Source organism: Salmo salar, chromosome ssa20 (genome assembly GCF_905237065.1).
Source record: "Salmo salar chromosome ssa20, Ssal_v3.1, whole genome shotgun sequence".
In the NCBI taxonomy this organism is placed as follows: domain Eukaryota; kingdom Metazoa; phylum Chordata; class Actinopteri; order Salmoniformes; family Salmonidae; genus Salmo; species Salmo salar.
Window position 1 is genome coordinate 54,719,291 of NC_059461.1, and position 27,052 is coordinate 54,746,342.

Consider the following 27,052-nt stretch of genomic DNA (forward strand, 5'->3'; position numbering starts at 1 on the left):
GATTGGCTCAAACACATTAAGAAGGAAAGAAAATCCACAAATTAATGAACACAGTTAATTGAAATGCATTCCAGGTGACTACCTCATGATTGAGGTAGATTGAGGCTGGTTGAGAGAATGCCAAGAGTGTGCAAAGCTGTCATCAAGGCAAAGGGTGGCTACTCTGAAGAATCTAAAATATAAGATACATTTTGAATTGTTTAACACTTTTTTGGTTACTACATGATTCCATGTGTTTTTTCATAGTTTTGATGTCTTCACTATTATTCTACAATACAGGAAATAGCAAAAATAAAGATGATTGAGTAGGTGTGTCCAAACTTATGACTGGTACTGTAAATAGTTGATTCCGGCTATATTATTTATTTATATTTACATTATACAGAGAAAATAAGTATTAAATAACAAATAATCAAATACACATATATTTCAATCCAGTTCTGTCTCTTAAACACAAACACACATTGGGGGGGTTGGGGGGAGGGGCAGGGACTCACAGGGTTGGCAACCAGAGGGGACTGTCCACGTGGCCTCTTCAGTAGCTGGGCGTGCAGCTGGATGTTGGCCCCTCCGTCCGAGGCCCTACGGCCCAGGGGTCCCATGCCATTCAGCAGCTGCAGGGTAGGGGGCTGCAGCAGGGACTGCTCCTGGAGGGACAGAGAGAGAGAGAGAGAGGTGTCAGGACTATGTAACTATACTCTGTCATACCAAACACACATCCCTTCCGATCCCTCACCTTGTATTCCAGCTGCTGTGTGGGCTGCAGGTGTGGGTTCTGGGTGGGCATCAGTGTGTGCATGTGGCCCATGGTGGGGGGCATGGGGAACGGGGGCTGTGGGGCCACACGGGGGAACCCAGGGGGCAGCTTCTGCAGATCCTCCTGCATCTCCGTCCTAACAGAGAAGAACACAGTCAGTAAGGAGATGCAAGCAAGCAAGCACACACACAGACGGCAAGACAGAGACAGCCAAACAGCCAGAGAGACAGAAAGACAAACGGACAGACAGACAAGGTGTATAGAGTACCTGGGGTCTGGGACGCCCACAGTGTGACGCCTCATGGACAGGTAGCGAGCCATTGCCTCTGGAGACGGCTCCTCCGCGTCATCACTGTCCAGGGCCATGTTTCCGTCCGGCTACACAGCAAACGACAAACAATATCTTTATGTGTAAAAATGCATTTGTTTCTACATTTGTGTATGTGGTATGTGTATGCCTGTGTATCTGAGTAATTCAGAGTTGGATATATATGAATCACAGGGATATACAGTGGGGGAAAAAAGTATTTGATCCCCTGCTGATTTTGTACGTTTGCCCACTGACAAAGAAATGATCAGTCAATAATTTTTATAGTAGGTTTATTTGAACAGTGAGACAGAATAAGAACAAAAAAATCCAGAAAAACGCATGTCAAAAATGTTATAAAATGATTTGCATTTTAATGAGGGAAACAAGTATTTGACCCCTCTGCAAAACATGACTTAGTACTTGGTGGCAAAACCCTTGTTGGCAATCACAGAGGTCAGACGTTTCTTGTATTTGGCCACCAGGTTTACACACATCTCAGGAGGCATTTTGTCCCACTCCTCTTTGCAGATCTTCTCCAAGTCATTAAGGTTTCGAGGCTGACGTTTGGCAACTCGAACCTTCAGCTCCCTCCACAGATTTTCTATGGGATTAAGGTCTGGAGACTGGCTAGGCCACTCCAGGACCTTAATGTGCTTCTGCTTGAGCCACTCCTTTGTTGCCTTGGCTGTGTGTTTTGGGTCATTGTCATGCTGGAATACCCATCCACGACCCATTTTCAATGCCCTGGCTGAGGGAAGGAAGTTCTCACCTAAGATTTGACGGTACATGGCCCCGTCCATCGTCCCTTTGATGCGGTGAAGTTGTCCTGTCCCCTTAGCAGAAAAATACCCCCAAAGCATCATGTTTCCACCTCCATGTTTGACGGTGGGGATGGTGTTCTTCGGGTCATAGGCAGCATTCCTCCTCTTCCAAACACGGCGAGTTGAGTTGATGCCAAAGAGCTCCATTTTAGTCTCATCTGACCACAACACTTTCACCAGTTGTCCTCAGTCATTCAGATGTTCATTGGCAAACTTCAGACGGGCCTGTATATGTGCTTTCTTGAGCAGGGGGACCTTGCGGGCGCTGCAGGATTTCAGTCCTTCACGGCGTAGTGTGTTACCAATTGTTTTCTTGGTGACTATGGTCCCAGCTGCCTTGAGATCATTGACAAGATCCTCCCGTGTAGTTCTGGGCTGATTCCTCACCGTTCTCATGATCATTGCAACTCCACGAGGTGAGATCTTGCATGGAGCCCCAGGCCGAGGGATATTGACAGTTCTTTTGTGTTTCTTCCATTTGCGAATAATCGCACCAAATGTTGTCACCTTCTCACCAAGCTGCTTGGCGATGGTCTTGTAGCCCAATCCAGCCTTGTGTAGGTCTACAATCTTGTCCCTGACATCCTTGGAGAGCTCTTTGGTCTTGGCCATGGTGGAGAGTTTGGAATCTGATTGATTGATTGCTTCTGTGGACAGGTGTCTTTTTTACAGGTAACAAGCTGCGGTTAGGAGCACTCCCTTTAAGAGTGTGCTCCTAATCTTAGCTTGTTACCTGTATAAAAGACACCTGGGAGCCAGAAATCTTTCTGATTGAGAGGGGGTCAAATACTTATTTCCCTCATTAAAATGCAAATCAATTTATAACATTTTTGACATGCGTATTTCTGGATATTTTTGTTGTTATTGTCTCTCACTGTTCAAATAAACCTACTATTAAAATTATAGACTGATCATTTCTTTGTAAGTGGGCAAACGTACAAAATCAGTAGGGGATCAAATACTTTTTTCCCTCACTGTATTAGTGTAGGATCTTACAAAACAATTGCTGTGCAGCCTAGATACAAATGTTCCCAAATTCCTACTTAAAAAGTCCCAGTGCAGTTTTATATATTTCCACACTATGAGATTGGAATAATACTGTGAAATTGTGAAAATTATGATAATGCCCTTTAAGTGTAAGAGCTGTTTGGAAAAAAAGCCTGAAATTTCAATGTGTTTTGGTGGGATAGAGTCCTGGCCTGCCTGGTAAATTAGTTAATAGACCAATCAGAAAAAGAGCTCCAAACCTCTCTGCCAATAGCTAGTTTTCCCCTCCCCAATCAGACCACAGTCCAAGCAAAATTCTTCCTTGAGAAATTGCTCTTTGCTAAAAAAGCTATTTTTTGGGCTTTTTTAATTGAAATCAATCACAGTGAGGTACTTAATTGTTACCCAGAATGGCATTGGACCTTAAAGAAGTATGCTAGGAGGCTAAGCTTAAAGCGATCATAGCAAACAGGCCACCATGTCAGTGTCACTAGAGCAGCTGCATTGCAGGATTGTGTAATGGGTGTAGGTGGACTCACTAACCTCAACGATCTGGTTCTCTGGGTTGATCAGCTGGACGTGAGGGACATTCATGCTAACAGGATTACCCTGCTGATCCGTCTGCAGGAAAAAGACATGCGCGCGCGCGCACACACACACACACACACACACACACACACACACACACACACACACACACACACACACACACACACACACACACACACACACACACACACACACACACAGGTGAGGTCACTCAAGGATTGCACTGATTGGCTCGCAATCTGCTCTGGCCTGCTGCTAAGTGGATGTGGGTCACTCAGTTCACCTCAACATAACCAGTACACCTCAACATAACAGATGGAAATTAGGATTGTCACTCACAGGCATCCTTCCTTCAAAACTTGCCTTTTTACTATAATATGTAATATATAACATGCCAATTAGCAGACGCTTTTATCCAAAGTCACACACAGTGCCTTCAGAAAGTATTTGCACCCCTTGACTTTTCCCAAATTTTCTTGTGATACAGTCTGAATTAAAAATGTATTACATTGAGATTTCTTGCCACTGGCCGACCCTATAATGTCAAAGTGGAATTATGTTTGACATTTTTACAAATTAATAAAAACTGAAAAGACGAAATGCATTGAGTCAATAAGTATTCAACCCCTTTGTTATGACAAGCCTAAATAAGTTCAGGAGTAAAAATGTGCTTAACAAGTCACATAATAAGTTGCAAGGACTCAATCTGTGTGCAATAATAGTGTTAAACATTATCTTTGAATGAATACCTCATCTCTGTACCCCACATATACAATTATCTGTAAGGTACCTCAGTCGAGCAGTGAATTTCAAACAGATTCAACCACAAAGTCCAGGGTGGTTTTCCAATGATACGCAAAGGGCACTTATTGGCAGACATTGGATATCACTGTGAGCATGGTGAAGCTATTAATTACACTTTAAATGGTATATCAATACACCCAGTCACTAAAGATACAGACATCCTCCACAATTCAGTTGTTGGAGAGGTAGGAAACTGCTCAGGGATTTTACTATGAGGCCAAAGACTTTAAAACAGTAACTGAGTTGAATGGCTGTGATAGGAGAAAACTGAAGATGGCTCAACAACGTTGTAGTTACTCCATAATGCTAACCTAATTGACAGAGTGAAAAGAAGGAAGCCTGTACAGAATACAAATATTCCAAAACATGTATCCTGTTTGCAACAAGGCACTAAAGTAATACTGCAAAAAATGTGGCAAAGCAATTCACTTTGTGTCCTGAATACAAAGTGTTGTATTGGATTTGCCCCAAACATATTAGTGAGTACCACTCTACATATTTTCAGGCATAGTGGTGGCCGCATCATATTGTGGATATGCTTGTAATCGTTAAGGACTGGGGAGTTTTTCAGAATAAAAAAGAAACCGAATGGAACTAAGCACAGGCAAAATCCTAGAGAACAAACTGGTTCAGTCTGCTATCCACCAGACACAGAGATGAATTCCCCTTTCAGCAGCACAATAACCTAAAACACAAGACCAAATATACACTGGAGTTAAAGTTAACTTAAATCTGCTTTAAAATCTATGGCAAATGGTTATGGCAAGACCTGAAAATGGTTGTCTAGCAATGATCAACAACCAATTTGACAGAGCTTGAAGAATTAAAAAAATATATTAAAAAAATTATAATAATATTCAGCAAATGTTGCACTATCTAGGTGTGGAAAGCTCTTAGTGACTTTCCCAGAAAGACTCACAGCTGTAATCGCTGCTAAAGGTGATTCTAACTCAGGGTTTTGAATACATATCTAATCAAGATATATTAGCATTTTATTATTTATGTTTTCATATTTATTTTTTACAGATTTTATAATTTCCTTCCACTTTGACCGAGTATTTTGTGTACATTGTTGACAAAAAATTATGTAAATTAAATCAATTTTAATCCCACTTTGTAACACAGTAAAATGTTGAAAAAGTCAAGGGGAGTGAATACTTTCTGAAGGCACTTGCATGCTTTCATACATTTTATATAGGGGTGGACCCAGGAATTGAATCCACTATCTTGGCGTTTCAAGTGTCATGCTCTACCAACTGAGCTACAGAGGACCACTAAAGTACTAAAGTCAGTCCCTCCAGGATTCCATTTTTATATATTTATTTATTCAACAATGGCCCGCATATTATGCGAGGGCTTGCAAATTTTACCAATCACTGCACTATTTCCACATAAAACAGTCAAATCATCCCAATATTTTAGCATAAAACTGACCACCATAGTACAAAAAGAGGGCTTGCATTTTCAACCAATCACCACATAATATGGTTCAATCAAGCCATGCATCAAAAAAAACTTTTCCCATTGTCGCTCTACATTGGACAAAATCATTGCATATTGCCATGAAAAATGTCAGAATGGCCTACAGCAAAATCAAGCATTTTTGACTGCAAATATAAAAAAATACCCTCAAAATCTTGGAGTGACAGTAAAGTACTAATCACTAAAATACTAAATACGAAAGGCACTAATCTCTCACATAGGTTAAACAAGTGTGAGCTCTGAATTCAGTGTACTTAGTAGTCACGTTCGCTTCTGTCTTTTAAAGGTTGACAAGGGAGAGAAAATTAATTCCTGTCCAGTCTTGTCAATTTTTTTCCTATACTGTTCTGATCCCGCAACAGTTCTATAACCCCGGAACTTTCCTGTCCTGTCCCGATAAAAATCCCTCCAGTCCCGTCCCGTGCTCATTTTTAAGTGCAGAAATAAGAAATAACTTCTTCTGTTAGCTGCTCGTCTGTCTGTCCCCCCCCGCGTGTGAGTAGCCATAGCAACTGCTCAATTTGGCTGTTGTTCAGCGCTCACGAGACAGTTGCCTGCACACACAGCTGATAATAACAACCACATTACGAGGTTTTGGCAATGACGGCAGCCCTTCTACTTACCCAGAGTCAGATGAATTCATAGATCTGGACTTTGGGCCACGATTTCAAAACCTTTGCCCCAAACCAGATTAAATGGCCGGAGGTCTTTTGTGCACATATCTGCCACCCTATCGGCAATCCTACTCTTCACCTCAGACGGCACGGGTTTAGATAAATATATAAACAATTGGGCTTGACCGGTAACGCTGTTGGTAGTAGAGCAGCTATGCCGCTTGTCCCACTCTCCGGGTTGGTATTTGATTAAACCGCAGCTTTTTTATTCAAGCCATCTACTCAGTTCGTTCATCGTTAAAGACAGCAATCCAACTTAGTTAAAACATCGCTATATAATGTCAGTGATGGGTCCTTGGCTGTAACGAGACATTGCAATTCCTCTCTTGAAGGCTTCATCATTCACTGACATACGTTGGCATCTGAGGTAAAGTAGTGACTGGCAGAGGATACCGGAGCAAGGCGCGAGAGTGAGCTGACGCAAAGTGGAGAAGGAAAATGACCATTTATTTATTTTGTTCTTTTATTAAGTAAACTATATATTAGGCCAGTTTGCTCCACACACTACATATTTCTAACCCCCCCCAAAAGAAACGTAATTTAACCATGATATGGTATCTGTTTCATATAATCTTAGTAACCAATCAGATTCCTTACAATCTGTAGATCTGAGGGGCAAAGGTTACCTGTACAGAGTTGAGAGGGTAGACAATGGGGCGGGGCGTGGGCGGGGCCATGCGCAGGGTCTTGTGTTTCTTCAGGCGGTCAGAGAGCAGGCTGTAGATGGCGCTGTAGTGATCGTACGCATCAGTGTGCAGAGACTGGAGAGACAGGGTGAAACAAGAGAGCCGATCAGCCAAGACAGACGTAAGCCAATGGCATTTCATATGCACTACAGCGTTTGTCTACTGTAACAATGTGTCTTGTGTGTGTGTGTGTTGGTCCCACCTGGAGCGTGCGCTCGCGGTCCAGTCCCATCTCAGACATGGCCATCAGCACCTGCTCGTTAATGAGCTCTGTCTCCCGCTCAGACTTCACCTGCTCACATTCCACGATCAACTGAGAAAGAGAACGAGTGAGAGAGACAGGGAGAGAAAATCCATTAAAACGTTGGGTCCATTCTTCATTGAGTCCAGAGATGTCTTGTCAGATCATCCAAAAGCAGCTCCATGGAACCAGAGTTTGGGAACTCACCCTCTCAAACTCTGGGTCGGGGTCTCCCTGCTTCATCCACTTGTTCTTACAGATCTGCTCCATGGAGAGGCGTCTACTGGGCTCCAGCACCAGCATGTGTCGGATCAGGTACTCACAGTCTGTCAGACAGAACACAAGGTCAGAAGCAACACTGATGCTAGTGACACACTTCAAAGCAGCCAGTCAGACCCCGTAGAAGACACCATTGTTTCAACTTGCAAGGTATTAGTACTGGCATCAGGTCTCACCTGTGGACATGAAGAAGGGGATGCGGAACTTCCCACTCAGCACCCGGGCCCTCAGGTTCTGGAGGGTGCTGCCATCAAAAGGCAAGGCACCGCACACCAGAACATACAGCACCACACCCAAACTCTACAGAGAGCGAGATAGAGGGAGAGTGAAAGAACGTGGGGAAAAGAAGGATGAGGAGGAGACGTAATCCTCATAGGTGAGATTCTCCACCCTTTCTCAAAAGTGAACACATGCTCACTCCCCTGTCATCGATTTGAAAGCACTGGATTGGGGTGTAAGTATTGGCTGGAGGGGATGTCCACCGTTGTTAAATCCATGCCGGGAAGTGTGCAAGACAAATGCACACGTTGAGAAAAGGGTGGAGAATTGGGACGTAGCCATGGTCCACTATAGGCTATGAGGAGTAGCTGTGGTTGTTTCTTATAGGAACTAGGATTGATAAGACTAGGTCACTGACCCAGATATCCACTTTGGGTCCGTCGTACTCCTTCCCTTCGAAGAGCTCTGGGGCTGCATAGGGAGGACTCCCACACCAGGTCTTTAGCAGCTGGCCTCGGGAGAACAGGTTACTGAAGCCAAAGTCTAATACGGACAGAGGAGGAGCAGGGAAGTACAGAAAAGGGGGGGGGGAGTCAGGGAAAATCAACCTGGTCACTCCTAAAAATCCAGTGGAAAAACTACAAACACTCACACAAACACACTGTACTATACCTGCAATCTTGATGTTGAGGTTGTGGTCCAGGAGCAGGTTTTCGGCTTTCAGGTCTCGGTGGACGATGTTGCGGCAGTGACAGAAGTGGACGGCCGCCACGATCTGCTTGAACTTCCGCCGCGCGTCCTTCTCCGCCATCCTGCCGTGGGCCACCAGGTGGTCTGAACACAGACACGTCAGAGGTCAAAGTTCAAATTCAGTTCATTTTCCTTTTACAGGAGGAGGTTTGCTTTGCATTTCTTGAGCTCCACCACATCACGAATCAACAATGAAACAACGACAACGTCAAACCCAGGATCACAGAGAAACAGATAGTCACTAGTCAGAGCCATTGACATAGGTAGCAAAGCCATACAATTGGACGCAGGTGGAGAGGTCAAATGTGACAGATGAGTATACAAAAAAATGACACTAGCTCACTACAAAAGAGACAGAAACTTACCGAAAATCTCCCCGCCACTGGCATACTCTGTTACTAGGTAGATCATCTTCTCATTCTCCATCACCTGATGACAGAGACAGACAGACATTTGCATTGACAATATAACCGCTGCAGTCAACATTAAACACAAGGTATCAGCGGTGTGGATCCGGTGATAGACACTGATCTTGGGTCAGATTTGCTTTCTCCATACAAATGGTAAAGGTTGTGGTTGGGGGAGGGGATGCTGACCCTAGATCTGCAAACTCCACCCCGAAGCTGTGGATCTACTGACCTGGTAGAGACGAATGATGTGGGGGTGCCTCAGCATCTTCATGATCTGCACCTCCCTGAAGATCTTCTTCAGGTTTTCATCGTCCAGCTGGGTCTTGTCCACTATTTTGATGGCCACCTGAACAGAGACAGAAAGCCAATGGAGTGGGAGTAGGACAAGATATTCATTGAACCATTTCAAGCGAACCAAAACCATTTGAGCGAAATGATTCATCAACGAGTGACCATACTCGACTCAACAACAGGAGGTCAAAGTCAGAGCACTGATCAGGGACAAAGTGGCACCCTTTTCCCTATTTACTCCACTCATTTTGTTCAGGGCTCAAAGGACTCTAGTCAAAGGTAGTGCACTGTCTTGGTAAAAGGGTGCAATTTGGAACTTAGACAGATTGTCAGATATGAACAAATCAGTTACTTCCTTTGGCTTAGATAAAGAACCACTTGGACACCAAGACTGGGACATAGAAAGCCAAGATTCCTACCCAACTCACACCATCCGCAAAAGCCAGGATCCTAAGAATTAGCCTAATAGGTTCATCATACAATACATAATACATGGGTTTTTATAAATAGCTTAGCACTCGTCAAAGACCCAAAGAGGACACGCTCCTACAACCAAGCTGAAACCGGCAGCTAACCAGGCATAGAGAGACAATGCCTCAGATGTCAGTGACCTTAGGGCGGGGGATCATTTACATAACGCCACTAAAATACCAAGTGAATGTATATAATCCAGGGGTGCTAAGCTCAGTTCCTTAAGCGCTACAGTGCCTTCAGAAAGTATTCACACCCCTTGAATTTTTCCACATTTTGTCGTGTTACAGCCTGAATTTAAATTGAACTAAATAGCCCATAACGTCAAAGTGGAATTATATTTTTCTAAATTAATTAAAAATGAAAGGCTGAAATGCATTGAGTCGATAAATATTCAACCCCTTTGTTATGACAAGCCTAAATAAGTTCAGGAGTAAACGTTTGCTTAACAAGTCACATAAGTTGCATGGACTCACTGTGTGTGCAATAATAGTGTTAACATGATTTTTGAATGACTACCTCATCTCTGTACCCCACACATACAATTATCTGTAAGGTCCCTCAGTCGTGCAGTGAATTTCAAACACAGATTCAACCACAAAGACCAGGGAGGTTTTCCAATGCCTTGTAAAGAAGGGTAGATGGGTAAAATAGTTTTTTTTCTTCAGACATTGAATATCCCTTTGAGCATGGTGAAGTTAATTAATTACACTTTGGATGGTGTATCAACTTAGTTGCCAGAGAGGAAACCGCTCAGGGATTTCACCATGAGGTCAATGGTGACTTCAAAACAGCTTGAGTTTAATGGCTGTGATAGGAGAAAACTGAGGATGGATCAACAACATTGTAGTTACTCCACAATACGAACATAACTGACAGTGTGAAAAGAAGGAACCTTGTACAGAACAAAAATATTCCAAAACATTCATCCAGTTTGCAACAAGGCACTACCAATTACCCCACCAAAGACATTCTTTTAAATAGTATACTCAGTAATAACAGACTTTATATGGACAAATAAAATGTCATAGAATAAAAACACATCCTGAGTCTGAGGGTGGTTTTAACCTTCCAGACTTGGAATTGTATCAACTTGCCACCCAGGGATTTGACTTGCAACATATAGTTAAATACACTAAAGAGGAACAATGGGTACATATTGAAGATGAGCATGCTCATCCTCAGAATATTTTTACGTGTCTAATTTTAAGGACAAAGCTAAAAACTACTTCATAGTTAAAACCATAACAATATGGAAGAAAATGTAACGTATTCTACAAGAACCAATATCAGTCCCTAAAAAAACAAAAACACAACCCTATGGAACAATATTTGGATAGCTTTTCAGAATTCACAGATAAATTGGGCTACATGGAAAACTAAAGACATAGAAACCGTAAATTAATTAGTAATAGGAAATACATTTATTTTCATGACAGAATTGAAATTTATTACACAAGAGACAAAATTCCCAAATTATACAGCACAACGGCAGAGTCAAAACTAACAATGACAACTAACAAACTAACAGTGTAAAACCAAATAATGACTCAATAATCCACAGGGTTGCCAGGTCTAACTCAAATTTCTAGCCCAATGACCCCTGAAAATCAACCTACAAGGACAGAAAACTAGACACCCAAATATTTTTGCAGCAAGAAAGGAGTTGACACATTTATCCAATAAACCCTTTTCCCCATAACGCTATTAAGTGAATTAAGAAGGAATATCAACTATTTAACTTCTTTGACTGCTATGAGTAAGCAATAAGGCCTGAGGAGGTGTGGTATATGGCCAATACAGCACAGTTTGGGCTGTTCTTAGGACATAGCCCTTAGCCGTGGTACTGTATATTGGCCATATACCACAAACCCGAGTTGCCTTATTGCTATTATAGACTGGTTACCAACTTAATTAGAACAGTAAAAAGTACGTTTTTTTCATTTTCGTACACGTCTGATATACAATGGCTTTCAACCAATTAGTATTCTGGGCTCAAACCACCCAGTTTGTAATTGTTAATAAATCCCGTTTGCGCATGTGCATAACTATAGATACATACGACAGGGAGTCTGATTGATGTAAATTGGACAGAGGATCTCGAAATCTCTGTGCAAGAAACACTTGGACGAACTTAAATGTTAGGCTATTTTCTGGCAATTGTGCCGTTATTATGTGACAGATGTTAAGACGACAAATGTTAACACTAAAAACGGTTATAAATGGCCTATTTGCGAGATTGATTTATTTCAAAAGGCATAGGCTACTGACTAAAATCCGGGTTTATAATTGTAATTCTATTTTGCCAGGGTTTGCTGTCCTAGATGCAAGTAGCCTACAGCCAGATAGGCCAACATCTAATTTCAGGGAAAAGTCCACATTGAAACGGACATTAATAAAATGTGGAGAATGAGCTGTGACAGTGAACACAATTGATAACTTCCAATTTAAATTAACTAAACAAGGCCATTAACAATTGCATAATAACACAAGTCTACAACAACAAACTGGGTTTAGGCTATTTAATCCGTTTGCCAGTTCCAGGTAGGCTACACAAGTGCCACAAATTGATTTGCAATGACTCCAGTAATATCGTCATTTCAACATATTGTATCAAATGGTAGGATACAGTAGCCTATAATGGAATATACATTAATAGCCTACTTGATGGCCAATATGCACATTTTGCCTATCAATCATTCGAAAAATGTAATGTAATTTTCATTGTCCACTTTTTCCCCACAACACAAGCAGGCGAAGGAGTTGAACAACTTCCATCTCAAATGTCCACTGGCGCAGCGCTCCAGACCCTAGAAATGAGCATGAGTAAAACCGTTCGCTTGATACGGTTATCCATAAGAAAAGTAGACATTAGAAAGCAGTTTATTTTAAACCACCTCTGAGTGAACTGATCTAAAGAGCTTGTGCGCCTAAAATCGTTTTCCAATGCGCTGTAGCCGTTACATAAGTTCTACGGCGTTAATATGTTTTATGGGAAAAGGGTGTCTCCATAATGACCAATCCAAATAGCCGACCGACAACCGGTAAAAAGTTGTCAAGACGTGTGCGCGTGCTGCTCTGTCTCCGTGACTCAGCTGCAGCACTCTCTCAACGCACACACACTGCTCCGGCCCTCCTCCTCTCCACCACCACTCACAGCCTGAAAGTCTGCAGCAGCAGCAGGTCACCGTGAAATATATATATTTCCAAGAGAAATACATTGATGGCAATGGTGCAATTTAGATGTAGCCCAAAAACCCAACACCCACGACATCGTTTTCAAAGTAGCCCAATTTGGCTAGAAAACCGAGAACATGGCAACACTGACAACCCGAGAACATGGCAACACTGATAACCCATAGCTTCTTGGAATGCAATAAAATCATACAATTATGGGCAGAGTTACAAAATTGGCTGTCAGAAGTATTAAAATGTAAATGTACTTCTAATCCGCAGTGAGATACCCTACGGGTTGGACATAACTTTTCTCACCAATCATCTTGAAAAAAACGTGTGCTTAAAATGGAAATCAACAAATTCTCCATCATTAACAAAATGGAAAGGTCAAATGCTTTATCTAAATGTTGAATGTGCATGGGCTACAGACAGAAACAAAATGGTGCAGTTTGAGGTCATGTGGCAGAGAGTGATACTGGCGCTGGAGATGGTGGTGTGAGCAGGTGGTTCTGGGCAGGGGTTATGTTGTGGATGTTTGTGTGCTGTTGTTTGTATGTGTATGCTTTGTATTGCAAAAAAATAGATAATAATCTTACCAAAAAAGTTGTACTGCAAAAAATGTGCCAAAGCAATTCATTTTTTTGTCCTGAATATAAAGTGTAATGTTTGGGGCAAATTCAATACAACACATTACGGAGTACCACTCCCTATTTACAAGCATAGTGGTGGCTGCACCATGTTATGAATATGCTTGTAATCATTAAGGACTGGGGAGTTTTTCAGGATAAAAAAATAAACAGAATGGAGCTAAGCACAGGCAAAATCAGAGGAAATCCTGGTTCAGTCTGCTTTCAACCAGACACTGGTAGATGAATTCACCTTTCAGCAGGACAATAACTTTAAACACAAGGACAAATCTACACTGGAGTTGCTTACCAAGAAGACAGTGAATGTTCCTGAGTGGACGAGTAACAGTTTTGACTTAAATCAGCATGGAAATCAAAATAAATTGTATTTGTCACATGCGCTGAGTACAACAGGTATAGATAGACCTTACAGTGAAATACTTACTTGCAAGCCCATAACCAACAATGCAGTTTTAAGAAGAAAAACATTTTAGTATTTACTACTATAAATGGAGGTAAAAAAATAACACATATATACATACAGTTGAAGTCGGAAGTTTACATACACTATAGTTTTGGCAAGTCCGTTAGGACATCTACTTTGTGCATGACACAAGTCATATTTCCAACAATTGTTTACAGACAGATTATTTTACTGTATCACAATTCCAGTGGGTCAGAAGTTTACATACACTAAGTTGACTGTGCCTTTAAACAGCTTGAAAAAAAAATCCAGAAAATTATGTCATAGCTTTAGAAGCTACTGTTAGACTAATTGACATCATTTGAGTCAATTGGAGGTGTACCTGTGGATGTATTTCAAGTTCTTCCTTCATGGGAAAGAAATTAAAAGAAATCAGAAAAACAATTGTAGACCTCCATGAGTCTAGTTCATCCTTGGTAGCAATTTCCAAATGCCTGAAGGTACCACGTTCATCTGTTCAAACAATAGTACGCACGTATAAACACCATGGGACCACACAGCTGTCATACCCTTCAGGAAGGAGACGCGTTCTATCTCCTAGAGATGAACGTGCTTTGGTGCGAAAAGTGCAAATCAATCCCAGAACAGCAGCAAAGGACCTTGTGAAGATGCTGGAGGAAACAGGTACAAAAGTATCTATATCCACAGTAAAATGAGTCCTATATCGACATAACCTGAAAGGCCGCTCAGCAAGGAAGAAGCCACTGCTCCAAAACCACCATAAAAAAAACAGACTACGGTTTGCAGCTGCACATGGGGACAAAGATAGTAGTTTTTGGAGAAATGCCCTCTGGTCTGATGAAACAAAAATAGAACCATTTGGCCATAATGACCATCGTTATGTTTGGAAGAAAAAGCGGGAGGCTTGCAACCCGAAGAACACCATCCCAACCGTGAAGCATAGGGGTGGCAGCATCATGTTGTGGGGGTGCTTTGCTGCAGGAGGGACTGGTGCACTTCACAAAATAGATAGCATCACGAGGTAGGAAAATGATGTGGATATATTGAAGAAACATCTCAAGACATCAGCCAGGAAGTTAAAGCTTGGTCACAAATGAGTCATCCAAATGGACAATGACCCCAAGCATACTTCCAAAGTTGTGGCAAAATGGCTTAAGGACAAAGTCAAGGTATTGGAGTGGCCATCCAAAGCTCTGACCTCAACCCTATAGAAAAGTTGTGGGCAGAAATGAAAAAAACGTGTGAGCAAGGAGGCTTACAAACCTGACTCAGTTACACCAGCTCTGTCACGAGGAATGGGCCAAAATCCACTCAACTTATTGTGGGAAGCTTGTGGAAGGCTACCTGAAACATTTGACCCAAGTTAAACAATTTAAAGGCAATGCTACCAAATACTAATTGAGTGTATGTACACTTCTGACCCAGTGGGAATGTGATGAAAGAAATAAAAGCTGAAATAATCATTCTCTCCACTATTATTCTGACATTTCACATTCTTAAAATAAAGTGGTGATCCTAACTGACATAAGACAGGACATTTTTACTTGGATTAAATGTCAGGAATAGTGAAAAACTGAGTTTAAATGTATTTGGCTAAGGTATATGTAAACTTCCCACTTCGACTGTGTGTGTGTGTGTGTGTGTATATATATCACACACACATACACACAGACATACATATAATACACACACACACACAACTGTTCAAAAGTTTGGGGTCACTTACACATTTCCTAGTTTTTGAAAGAAAAGCAAAACATTTTGTCCATTAAAATAACTTCAAATTAATCAGAAATACAGTGTCGACATTGTCAATGTTGTAAATTACTATTGTAGCTGGAAACGGCAGATGTTTAATGGAATATCTACATAGGTGTACAGAGGCCCATTATCAGCAACCAACACTCCTGTGTTCCAATGGCACGTTGTGTTAGCTAATCCAAGTTTATCATTTTAAAAAGGCTAATTGATCATTAGAAAACCCTTTTGCAATTATGTTAGCACAGCTGACAACTGTTGTCCTGATTAAAGAAGCAATAAAACTGGCCTTCTTTAGACTAGTTGAGTATCTGGAGCATAAGCATTTGTGGGTTCGATTACAGGCTCAAAATGGCCAGAAACAAATAACTTTCTTCGGAAACTCGTCAGTCTATTCTTGTTCTCAGAAATTAAGGCTATTCATGCGAGAAATTGATAAGAAACTGAAGATCTCGTACAACGCTGTGTACTACTCCCTTCACAGAACAGTGCAAACTGGCTCTAACCAGAATAGTAAGAGGAGTGGGATGCCCCCTTGCACAACTGAGCAAGAGGACAAGTACATTAGTGTCTAGTTTGAGAAACAGACGCCTCACAAGTCCACAACTGGCAGCTTCATTAAATAGTACCCGCAAAACACGAGTCTCAACGTCAACAGTGAACAGGTGACTGCGGGATGCTGGCCTTCTAGGCAGTTGCGAAGAAAAAGCCATATCTCAGACTGGCCAATAAAAATAAAATATTAAGTTTGGGAAAAGAACACAGACACTGGACAGAGGAATCCTGCCTAGAAGGCCAGCATCCCGGAGTCACCTCTTCACTGTTGATGCTGAGACTCGTGTTTTGCGGGTACCATTTAAAAAAAATCTTGATCGGAGCTCATCCAATTTGTTATTCAATGATTGCACGTTGGCTAATAGGACTGATGGTAGAGAGGGATTACACACATGCCGTCGGATCCTTACAAGGCACCCCGACCTATGTCCCTGATATCTCGGTCTCTTCTTCAAGCGAATGACTGGGATTTTGGGCCTTGTTGGGTGTCTGAAGTAAATCCTTTGCGTCCGACTCGTTGAAGAAAATCTTTGTCCAGTACGAGGTGAATAATCGCTGTCCTGATATCCAGAAGCACTTTTCGGTCATAAGAGACGGGGGCAGAAACATTATGTACAAAACAAGTTAAAAATAACGCAAAAAAAAAAAAACACAATAGAAAAACGGCAGCCATCTCCTCCGGCGCCATGGAATCTATGACAAGACCTGAAAACGGTTGTCTATGAATGATCAACAATCAACTTGACAAAGCTTGAAGAATTTTGAAAATAATAAACAGGCAAATATTGTACATTCCAGGTGTGCAAAGCTGTTAGACTTACCCAGAAAGACTCACAGCTGTAATTGATGCCAACGGTGATTCTAACATGTATTGACCCAGGGGTGTGAATGTGAGGTCGACCGATTAATTAGGGCCGATTTGAAGTTTTCATAACAATCGGTAATCAGCATTTTCGGATGCCAATTATATTGGAATCCACGAGGAGACTGCGTGGCAGGCTTGACCACCCCTAGTTACGCGAGTGCAGGCAGCAATGAGCCATGGTAAGTTGCTAGCTAGCATTAAACTTATCTTATAAAAAACTATCAATCTTAACATAATCACTAGTTAAACTAGTAATTTCATCAACCATGTGTAGTTAACTAGCTTGTCCTGCGTTGCATATAATCAATGTGGTGCCTGAAATTGTGTCACTTCTCTTGCGTTCAGTGTAAGCAGAGTCAGGGTATATGATGCAGTTCGGGTCGCCTAGCTCGTTGCGAACTGTGTGAAGACCATTTCTTCCTAACAAAGACCGTAATTAATTTGCCAGAATTGTACATAATTATGACATAACATTGAAGGTTGTACAATGTAACAGCAATATTTAGACTTAGGGTTGCCACCCGTTCGATAAAATATGGAACGGTTCCGTATTTCACTGAAAGAATGAATGTTTTGTTTTCGAAATGACCGTTTCCGGATTTGACCATATTAATGTCCTAAGGCTCGTATTTCTGTGTTTATTATAATTAAGTCTATGATTTGATATTTGATAGAGGAGTCTGACTGAGCGGTGGTAGGCAGCAGGCTCGTAAGCATTCATTCAAACCGCACTTTCCTCCATTTGCCAGCAACTTTTCGCAATGCTTGAAGCACAGCGCTGTTTATGACTTCAAGCCTATCAACTCCCGAGATTAGGCTGGCAATACTATAGTGCTTATAAGAACATCCAATGGTCAAAGGTCTATGAAATACAAATGGTATAGAGAGAAAAAGTCCTATAATAACTACAACCTAAAACTTATTAACTGGGAATATTGAAGACTCATGTTAAAAGGAACCACCAGCTTTCATATGTTATCATGTTCTGAGCAAAGAACTTAAAAGTTAGCTTTTTTTACATGGCACATATTGCACTTTTACTTTCTTCTCCAACACTGTGTTTTTGCATTATTTAAACCAAATTGAACATGTTTCATTATTTATTTGAGACTAAATTGATTTGATGTATTATATTAAGTTAAAATGAAAGTGTTCATTGTTCATTCAGTATCGTTGTAATTGTCATTATAAATAAATACATTTAAAAATATATATATATTTTTTTATTTTATTTATTTATAATGACAATAATAATGGCCGATTAATCGGTAGTGGTTTTTTTTTGGGTCCTCCAATAAATCGGTATCGGCATTAAAATCAATCGGTCGACCTCTAGTGTGAATGCTTATGTAAATGAGATATTTCTGTATTTCATTTTCAATAAAATAGCAAGAAATTCTAAAAACATGTTTTCACTTTGTCATTATAGGGTATTATGAGTAGATGGCTGAGAATAGCTTTTTAATACATTTTGAATTCAGGCTGTAACACAACATGTGGAATAAGTCAAGGGGTGTGAATACTTTCTGAAGACACTGTGTTTGCTTGTTTTTGTTATTTCCTTACGTGTCTAATTAAGACCTAGACAACCAGATGAGGGGTTCCTAACTAATCAATTACCTTAATTGATTCATCAAGTACAAGGGAGGTGCGAAAACTCGCAAACGCACGACCCTCCAGGAATTGAGTTTGACACCATGCTGATCTAACCAATTCTGGCGGTGCTTACTTTTACCAATAACTGTGACATGTCAGCTCGACGTCAGGTTTCAGGCTAATGAATAAATTAGCCTAACAGTGTAATGGGGTGATCTATTGAGAATGAGACAAAAACCTGCTCTTACACATGCCTAGACCTCCTTGTGAGCTGGCTTCGCGTTCTGGGAAGACTAGTTATTTCTGAAGCTACTCTTCCCCCTCTCTGTTCTTGGCCGAGATAATAGAATGGGGCCATATGAAAGCAAGCTGCGGCCCATTTCCGGCTAGCGGACAGGAAAAGGAAGAGCCAGGCACATGATGTTCTAGCACTGAACCCTGTGTGTGTGTGTGGTGGGTCCATCTTTCTCAGTAGGGCTGTGTGCATGTCCATCTCTGTGGTATTTTAAGCTTCCTTGGGCTATTATTGCTCTGGCAGTCATCCAGCTGTGTTGATGTAAACTCCCCCCTGCATCGTGGGTACGATGGCCAACATCTGGAGCAGGGACCCACTTGAAAAACACACACAACGTATGATACAGTAAAAACAGAAAGGCCCAAATGAGGGAGGAAGGTCATGAGGCATTGTGAGTTCACACTCCCGGTCTCACGCCACAAACTCAAATTCTTTGGGAACATCAAGTCCCTCTCCATGCAAATGGACTCAAAATAAGGAAATTGGGTGCGAAATCAAAACTGGAAGAGAGTGCTATGCTGGCCTATAAAAGCTGGTGCCAGCATCATGTTTGATAGAACATCATTTGACAAGCCCGATAAGCTGAGCACACAGAGGAGTTTGGACAAGCTATCCGAATGACTAGCACAACTCATTTCCTCACACACGCAATTCAAATGGCCAGTTGTAGTTGGAACTATTGGCTGGTTTTTAATGTACAGCTTTAGTTACAGTAATCTACTTGGAGGGGTGACGTGTCTGGCCTGCATTACTTTGGAATTTTCCATTGAAAGATATGGATACAGAGAGTCAGTTAAGCTGAAGTGTCATATAGCCCCCGCGATCACACGACTGTTGACCTAACCATAGCACCGCGCCAAAGCTGATACTTAGCAACCAGGAACAAACAAGTGGCAAGTGGCCTACAAAATGAACAGGAGAGATGGATAGGCCTCCAAAACAAGCAGACCAATAAACTGAGATTATTTGGGGCACGGCACTCTAAACAACACGACTGTGCTGCTGACAATTACATCAAAGGAATGCGGACAAGAGGACATTTCAAGTTTGGTATGATGACTTTGTCGTCATGAAATTCCTTTTATGTTTTATATAACAGCGTATGACTGCGGAGAGCTCAGAGAGGCAAATATGAAAAACCGAAAACACAATATGGAGATCGAAGATGGAATAAAAATGCTGGATCAGAGAGTAATAAAAGTTAAGAACAAAACAAGGAGTTTAACACAAACCAAATGAAACGTTTTAAAAAGACACAGCCATAAAGACACCATCTCAGCCGTCTGCAATGAGAATAGTCAAAGTCGAAATCTTTACTGCCTGAGTCAGTCAGGCCCAAAGCCACTTGGCTCAGGAGCAATGCTAACCAACTGAGACCAGGTCTGTGTCCTCATCGAAGGAGACTGGACCAAGAACCCCCCCCAAGACACACTCAAACATACTCTTACATACAAACATAGCCTACACACACACAAACACACAGTGCATCTAAACATATGACAGTCAGTATGAGTCAGCATGAGTGGGATTGATGATAGGGTTGGTTTGAGTGCACAGAGAGCAAACAAGCATGTGCATGTGAGTGACCGTGTAGCATGCAGGTGCCTGTATTCTGCTGTGCGTGAGCATGAGATGATCAGTGTGACATTGTTCCAGTATGGGGAGGGGGGGGGGGACAGTTGCCAACACTGACATCAAAAACATTCACATTAAAGATGGTCGAAATGACATCATCACAACCAGTTAACAACAGGTTATAATGACGTCATCTCTATCAGCTTAGCCCGCTTGGTTCCCTGTTGTAGAGGGTTGACCTTCTACTCCAATCAAGCTCCCTTATGTGGAGGTTAATGTGTGCAGTGAGCGTCACATGATCACACAAATAAGACCGTATCTTTTATTCAACCCGTGCTGTTGGTTTTCTTTGCGTGTTCCTTTCAGCGGCAACACTACGCAGCGCTGCGTGTGGGAGGTCCTCACCCCTGCTGCTCAACGTTCTGCTCAACGTCCTCATTGTGGGAAATTAGCTTTAAAACTGCAACATTTTCTCTCCGCCAACAACAGAGCTGTGAACAGTTTGGGGTCACATGTGTTACGAGGTGGGGGGTTGTTAGTACGCCGATAATTGACGATATCCATCCTAGGTCTGATACCAGTTGATACCATTGTCCAAACTCACCCCCTTTTACCACAGAAAGGTTCCTCAGTAAGCATCCCCATAATGGAAACTTTCACCTACATTCAGGTCTTACTGACTGCATGGTCTGGGTCCATGCGTTACAACACTATCATCAGCTATATTTAGCCCCTTGACAAATAGCCCCTGGCATCGCCTGCCTGTGTGTGCCAGTCCGGCCAGTCCCCCCTTGAGAGTCAGTTGGCAACATCGACGACATGATGCGTCTTTCACAGAGACTTACACATTGGAGTCACTTAACTTTAGTGAGTTAAACATCAGGTGCCCCGGGAACGGTAATTCCATTGGAATCTTGTTGGAATCCATAGAGACGTTGGTCATGTGTTGGTGAGAGATGGAGGGCTACGGAGACCTGACCCCTCCATGTATGGAGCTCAGCTGCTGCAAGGGGACCACAGTCATTGGTTGATATCAAGATCCAACGCAAACTCTGTCTACAGAAAAACTGTTCTCATTGGTTTGCAAGTGGAGGTGGCCAGATGGACTAAACCACCCACATAACCGTGAACATTAAAGCAATAAGGCACTAGAGACTGTGGTATTGTGAATAGGCTATATCATGATGATACACACGACTGGATCACGAAAGGTTAAATTTAAAAAAAATTAAAAACACCTGTATTTGGGGAGTTTCTCCCATTCTTCTCTGCAGATCCTCTCAAGCTCTGTCAGGTTGGATGGGGAGCATCGTTGCACAGCTTTTTTCAGGTATCTCCAGAGATGTTCGATCTGGTTCAAGTCCGGGCTCTAGCTGGGCCACTCAAGGACATTCAGAGACTTGTCCCGAAGCCAAAATGTTGTATTGGCTGTGTGCTTAGGGTCGTTGTCCTGTTGAAAGGTGAACCTTTGCCCCAGTCAGCTCGTCTCCCAGTCCTTGCCACTGAAAAATGTTTCTCATGGTCTGAGTCTTTAGGTGCCTTTTGGCAAACTCCAAGCGGGCTGTCATGTGCCTTTTACTGAAGAGTGGCTTCAGTTGGCCACTCTACCATAAAGGTGTGATTGGTGGAGTGCTGCAGAGATGGTTATCCTTCTGGAAGGCTCTATGGCAGAGTGACCAAGGCCATCTCCCCCAATCGCTCAGTTTGGCAAGGCAGCCAGCTTTAGGAAGAGTCTTGGTGGTTCCAAACTTCAACCATTTAAGAATGGAGGCCACTGTGTTCTTGTGGAACTTCAATGCTGCAGACAGTTTTTGGTACCCTTCCCCAGATCTGTGCCTCGACAATCTTGTCTCGGAGCTCTACGGACAATTCCTTCGACCTCATGGCTTGGTATTTGCTCTGACATCTACTGTCAACTGTCTGACCTTATATCGTCAGGTGTGTGCCTTTCCAAATCATGTCCAATCAATGGAATTTACCACAGGTATCAAGTTGTAGAAACATCAAGGATGATCAACGGAAACAGGATGCACATGAACTCAATTCCGAGTCTCATAGCAAAGGGTCTGAATACTTATTTAAATAAAGTATATGTTTTTTGATTTTTAATAGATTTGCCAAATTTCTAAAAACGTGTTTTTGCTTTGTCATTATGGGGTATTGTTTGGAGATTGATGAAGACTTTCATTTTTGTTGACCCATTTTAGAATAAGGCTGTAACGTAACAAAATGTAGAAAAGTCAAGAGGTCTGAATACTTTCCGAATGCACTGTAAGTAGTATGAAATTGCCTGTCAAAAACTACTGGTTTTGGATGAAAAAAAAAACTACATGAGTTAGACCTAGGACAGATTCCACTAGGGCTAGTACTGAACGCACCAACAAGAACATTAGAAGATGGGCATACAGTGTGCATAACCCAATAACTATGGGACATGAAGGCAGGTCAAGCAGCAACACCACAATTGTCAAATTATTAATGCAAATGAAATCACGGCACGACACGTGCATTAGGCCCGTTATCTAACATTGCCTGGCCATCACGGCTGCTGCTCCTCCTCCTCCTCGATGCAAATCTAAGCTGAGGAGGCGGCGGTAGGGGAAGAAGTAGTCTGGATAGATGCAGTGTAACATGAGGAGACGGCGCGATGCACCGCAGACAAGCCAGAGCACGCCGGCTGCCTTCTTTAGCCATACCTGTCTGACTGTAGTGGAGCCAAGAGGAGGTGCCCCGTCTTCTGATAAGGAGGGAGCTAGTCAGCTGGCAGACACATTTAAGTTTAGAAACACTTTTTTATTCAGGTGTGTGTGTTTTGTTGTTGACCCTAGTCCCGAGCCTGTCAGGTCTGCCCTAACGGCTCTAAGACAGTCCCTCTTCCATAGCTGTGACGCTTGGCTCAGTCTAACACCACGGCTCAACAAACCACTTCTCCCTGACTGGCTTTGCGGACCGAAGCATTGAGCTATAGGTCCTGTCTTTCACACCAGTGATTAGGCCTGACTAATGCTGGTGGAAAAGGTGTGCAGTCCGAAGATCTGTCCAAATATACTGAATTTGCTCACTTCTACGTCGGCTAACTGACTGTTAGGGAGGGTGTCATGTCAATGCATGTGAGCAATATTAATAGACAGGCTACTGTTTGAATTCAGAAGAAATTTTGTTGATGTAGCTAGAAGAGGCAACGTTTTTGTTTATTATTCCAATATCATGCAATTTCTCTTAAATCGGGACATCAGTAGCTCTTAGGTTGCATAACATGCCCTTCTTTGGACTTTGAATTTCATAAACATGACCAGAAATATCAGTGTTTATAATCTTGAGTTGGTGAGAAGGCAGCACCAAGGCACTGGTTTCATATGTTTGAGCATCTATTTTTAAAAACATAACCTAGTCCCATTTAAATTGTACATACAAACCCGATGAACCTGAAGCATGTCATGCTTCATAAGATGCAATGGGAGGGGTAAAAAAAGAAGGGGAAAAAAGGTTTTGGGTGGTGGTACATTTAATGACAAACCCAAAACAATCATACTTGGACCAGCTACTTCCCCTAAACATTACACAGAAACCACACTGGCCACATACATGTTATTCAATCAGATCACCCACACAATTCACGCTCGTGAATGAGTCTGCGTAGCCAAGCGCTAAAATAGAACTTGCTTCTATTTGAGACACTCCACAAGCTGCAAGTCCCCTCCTTACTGGATATGAGGAAAATACAAACCCATGTGGGTGCTTGAAAGACAAACGAGGAGAGATTAAAGATAACCTAGTTTGTTTTTAGTTGTTTTTCCTTAATCATTGGAGTAGAGAAACACCCGATTTTGTACGACTCCGGGTCACAATTCTACAAAGAACCAGCTAAAAAGAGGACCATATGCATGTCAGGTAAAATAACAACCCAATGTACATCAACCAGGAAAAACTAGCTAGCAACAGATAGCTAGTCAAATGTCCATTCATGTGTTGACCTGCCCCCGTGATTCAGCATGGCCTATTTAATGATACATTTATTAAATGACAGAAATCAAATGTAAATTCTCACAATGACGATGACCTCTGCCTAGAAAGGGTCATTTTCAAATTGCACTAATGCAATCCATTCTACCAATCCAGTTGATTGCAAAATATCAGGGCCTGTGTCCCCCTCTGCAAAAGGATCACTCAACAAAAAAACTTGGCACAATAATGGAGAGACTGTAGTTTTTAGTGGTCAGTGTTTTATCAATGAATCGTTAAGTAACTTTAAAGCACTAATATGTGGTTCCGTATAAATACATTTTCACAAGTTCTGTGGCATTGCCTAAGCTGCTTACAGCCTAATGTGTTTTTGATTATGTTCCATGTCACCATGCGAGTTAATCTATCAGAATAGTCAGCCTCCATCACACAACACACAGAGGTAGCTAAGTGTTCTCGCTCTTCTACACACACATTACAATCGTGATGTCCTTACATGACTGGCCTCAGTTCGATTCCATGAGCGTGTTGCAGATCCACAGTCTTATTACTAGGAGATATGTCAGCTTAGTGGCACTGGCACAGGCTTAAAAGTATGACCCGAGTGGGTAGGCTATCAATTGGCCTGCTCTACTCCTTGGCCACCCAAGTCGTTATTGAGAGAAAAACATTGAAAGGGAAAGAGGGATACCTAGTCAGTTGTACAACTGAATGCATTCAACTGAAATGTGTCTTCCGCATTTAACCCAACCCCTCTGAATCAGAGAAGTGCGGTGGGATGCAACCGCTTCTCAATAAGATACCTGGGAAAATAAAATGGAATGGTAATTTATGTAAAGGCAAAATGTGGATAAAAAAAAGTTGTTTACTGTTCATGCTAAGGTCTCTCAACTATAAGGATGAGAAATGACAAAGGTAAAAGTTGCAACAACTATGATTGTTTTTTTGTTTCAATATTGAAAAACAAGATCTGTAGTCTCCCGTGCCTATCCACCAGCAATGCATCTGCCTACAGACACCCACACTATGCAACAGAATAAGCACACTCAAAGGGATATCAATAAGCTATGACATATCTGAGGCTGCAGATGTTCCCATAGCCTCTGCCTATACTCAAATGGAAATGCCACATAACCTGGCAAAAACTAAAATACCAGCCCTTGAATACACCACTAAATCAAAGAAATACACCATGACAAAATGAAAAACGAACTTTTTCAGTGAGAAAATACGTTAGTGTACACATTTTTAGGGATGAGATATGGCCAGCCAGCTATATGTTTACTGCCTGTCAAGCAGGTTTGTTATTTTAGTTAACTACCAAGCCAACTTAACTAGCTTGCCAAAGGCGCATTCACTTCAAAATATCACAAATATATATCTAGTTGCTTGCTAATGATACGTGTAAACTACTGATGACATGCTTGTGATTCTACCTAGCTAATACATAATGCCAAAAATAGCTGGTTAGTTAACGAACGCAGTGCACGCTCGAAGCGCCCCTCTCCTCTCTTTCATCCCAGCGGTACCCTCATCTCCGCAGACAAGTCACCCCCACTGCCCTTGTTACATTAGATCTGGTTCTATCATGTGAAAGACTACAAGGCGAATGATTGCTTATGATGCCCCATGTTTACACCCCCGCACTGCGACCAAAAGCGGTCTAGCCGTTGTAACGTTACTCGCTCCCAGCCGAAGGCCCAATCTTCAGCCTGGATGAGAGTGACAGCGATAACAGTCAAATTAGTACAAATCGTTGACAACCTGGAATTGATCCCCTTCAAAAGCCTTGCATTAATCATCCTACCTTTGCTTTGGTGATGATGTGTGTTGCTAATTTAACAACGGCGAAATTTCCCTTGCCGATGGTCCGCTCGATTTCGTAGTAGCCCACTCGGGCTAGGGGGGGCCTGCCGGACGAGGGGTGGCCGGGGTTGGTGATGCACCCCGCGGCCGGGCGATTGGAGTGGCTGATCCCAGAGGATGGCTGTGCTCGGTTCTGGGCGCCCATGCCTGCGTGGGCCGGTCGGGTAGAGTGCGTAATCCCGGGAGCAGCGGACCCAGCTGCACCTCCGCTTGACACGGCCGCCATCTTCTCGCCTCTCTGCGGGAACAACAACCAGTCTTGCGCATCGCGAGCACGCCCCCACCCTGCGTCATATTACGTACATAGCCCCTCCGCAGCGCCCTCTCTAGGTTGTAACTATAGCAACTATTAGCGTAACAATGACTTCATCCACAGAAACGGTTGTCTTGGCGACAGAACTGCGCATTATGCACTAGTACAAATCTGTGTGTGTTTCTAACCCGGAAGACAGCAGTGCAGTTTCACACGTCTGTCGAGTGTACATCACATGGTTGGATGGATTCAACCTCTCGACTTCAACTCATTCTAATGGACACTGAAAACACTTTATTGCCTGCAAAATGACACTCATCACCTCTGGGAAAAAATAAAGTTATTAT

The 27,052-nt window shown here is 42.3% G+C and overlaps 1 protein-coding gene across 4 annotated transcripts in view; it reads right to left on the bottom strand.

The window, feature by feature from the left end:
* LOC106580817 (serine/threonine-protein kinase SIK3 homolog) overlaps positions 1–26,732 on the bottom strand; it is a 51,969-nt gene extending 25,237 nt beyond the window's left edge. For all 4 annotated transcript variants that reach the window (XM_014162272.2, XM_045703621.1, XM_014162271.2 and 1 more), the window contains exons 1-13: positions 26,394–26,732; positions 9,199–9,315; positions 8,925–8,988; positions 8,482–8,643; positions 8,228–8,352; positions 7,767–7,890; positions 7,519–7,637; positions 7,273–7,383; positions 7,011–7,145; positions 3,419–3,496; positions 1,026–1,135; positions 737–893; positions 498–647 (exon numbers count right to left, since the gene is read on the bottom strand). In XM_014162272.2, the coding sequence (XP_014017747.1) occupies positions 498–647; positions 737–893; positions 1,026–1,135; positions 3,419–3,496; positions 7,011–7,145; positions 7,273–7,383; positions 7,519–7,637; positions 7,767–7,890; positions 8,228–8,352; positions 8,482–8,643; positions 8,925–8,988; positions 9,199–9,315; positions 26,394–26,678 (1,737 nt within the window). In that variant the 5' untranslated portion in view covers positions 26,679–26,732. The remainder of the gene's footprint in view (positions 1–497; positions 648–736; positions 894–1,025; positions 1,136–3,418; positions 3,497–7,010; positions 7,146–7,272; positions 7,384–7,518; positions 7,638–7,766; positions 7,891–8,227; positions 8,353–8,481; positions 8,644–8,924; positions 8,989–9,198; positions 9,316–26,393) is intronic.
* Between the last annotated feature and the right edge of the window lie 320 nt (positions 26,733–27,052).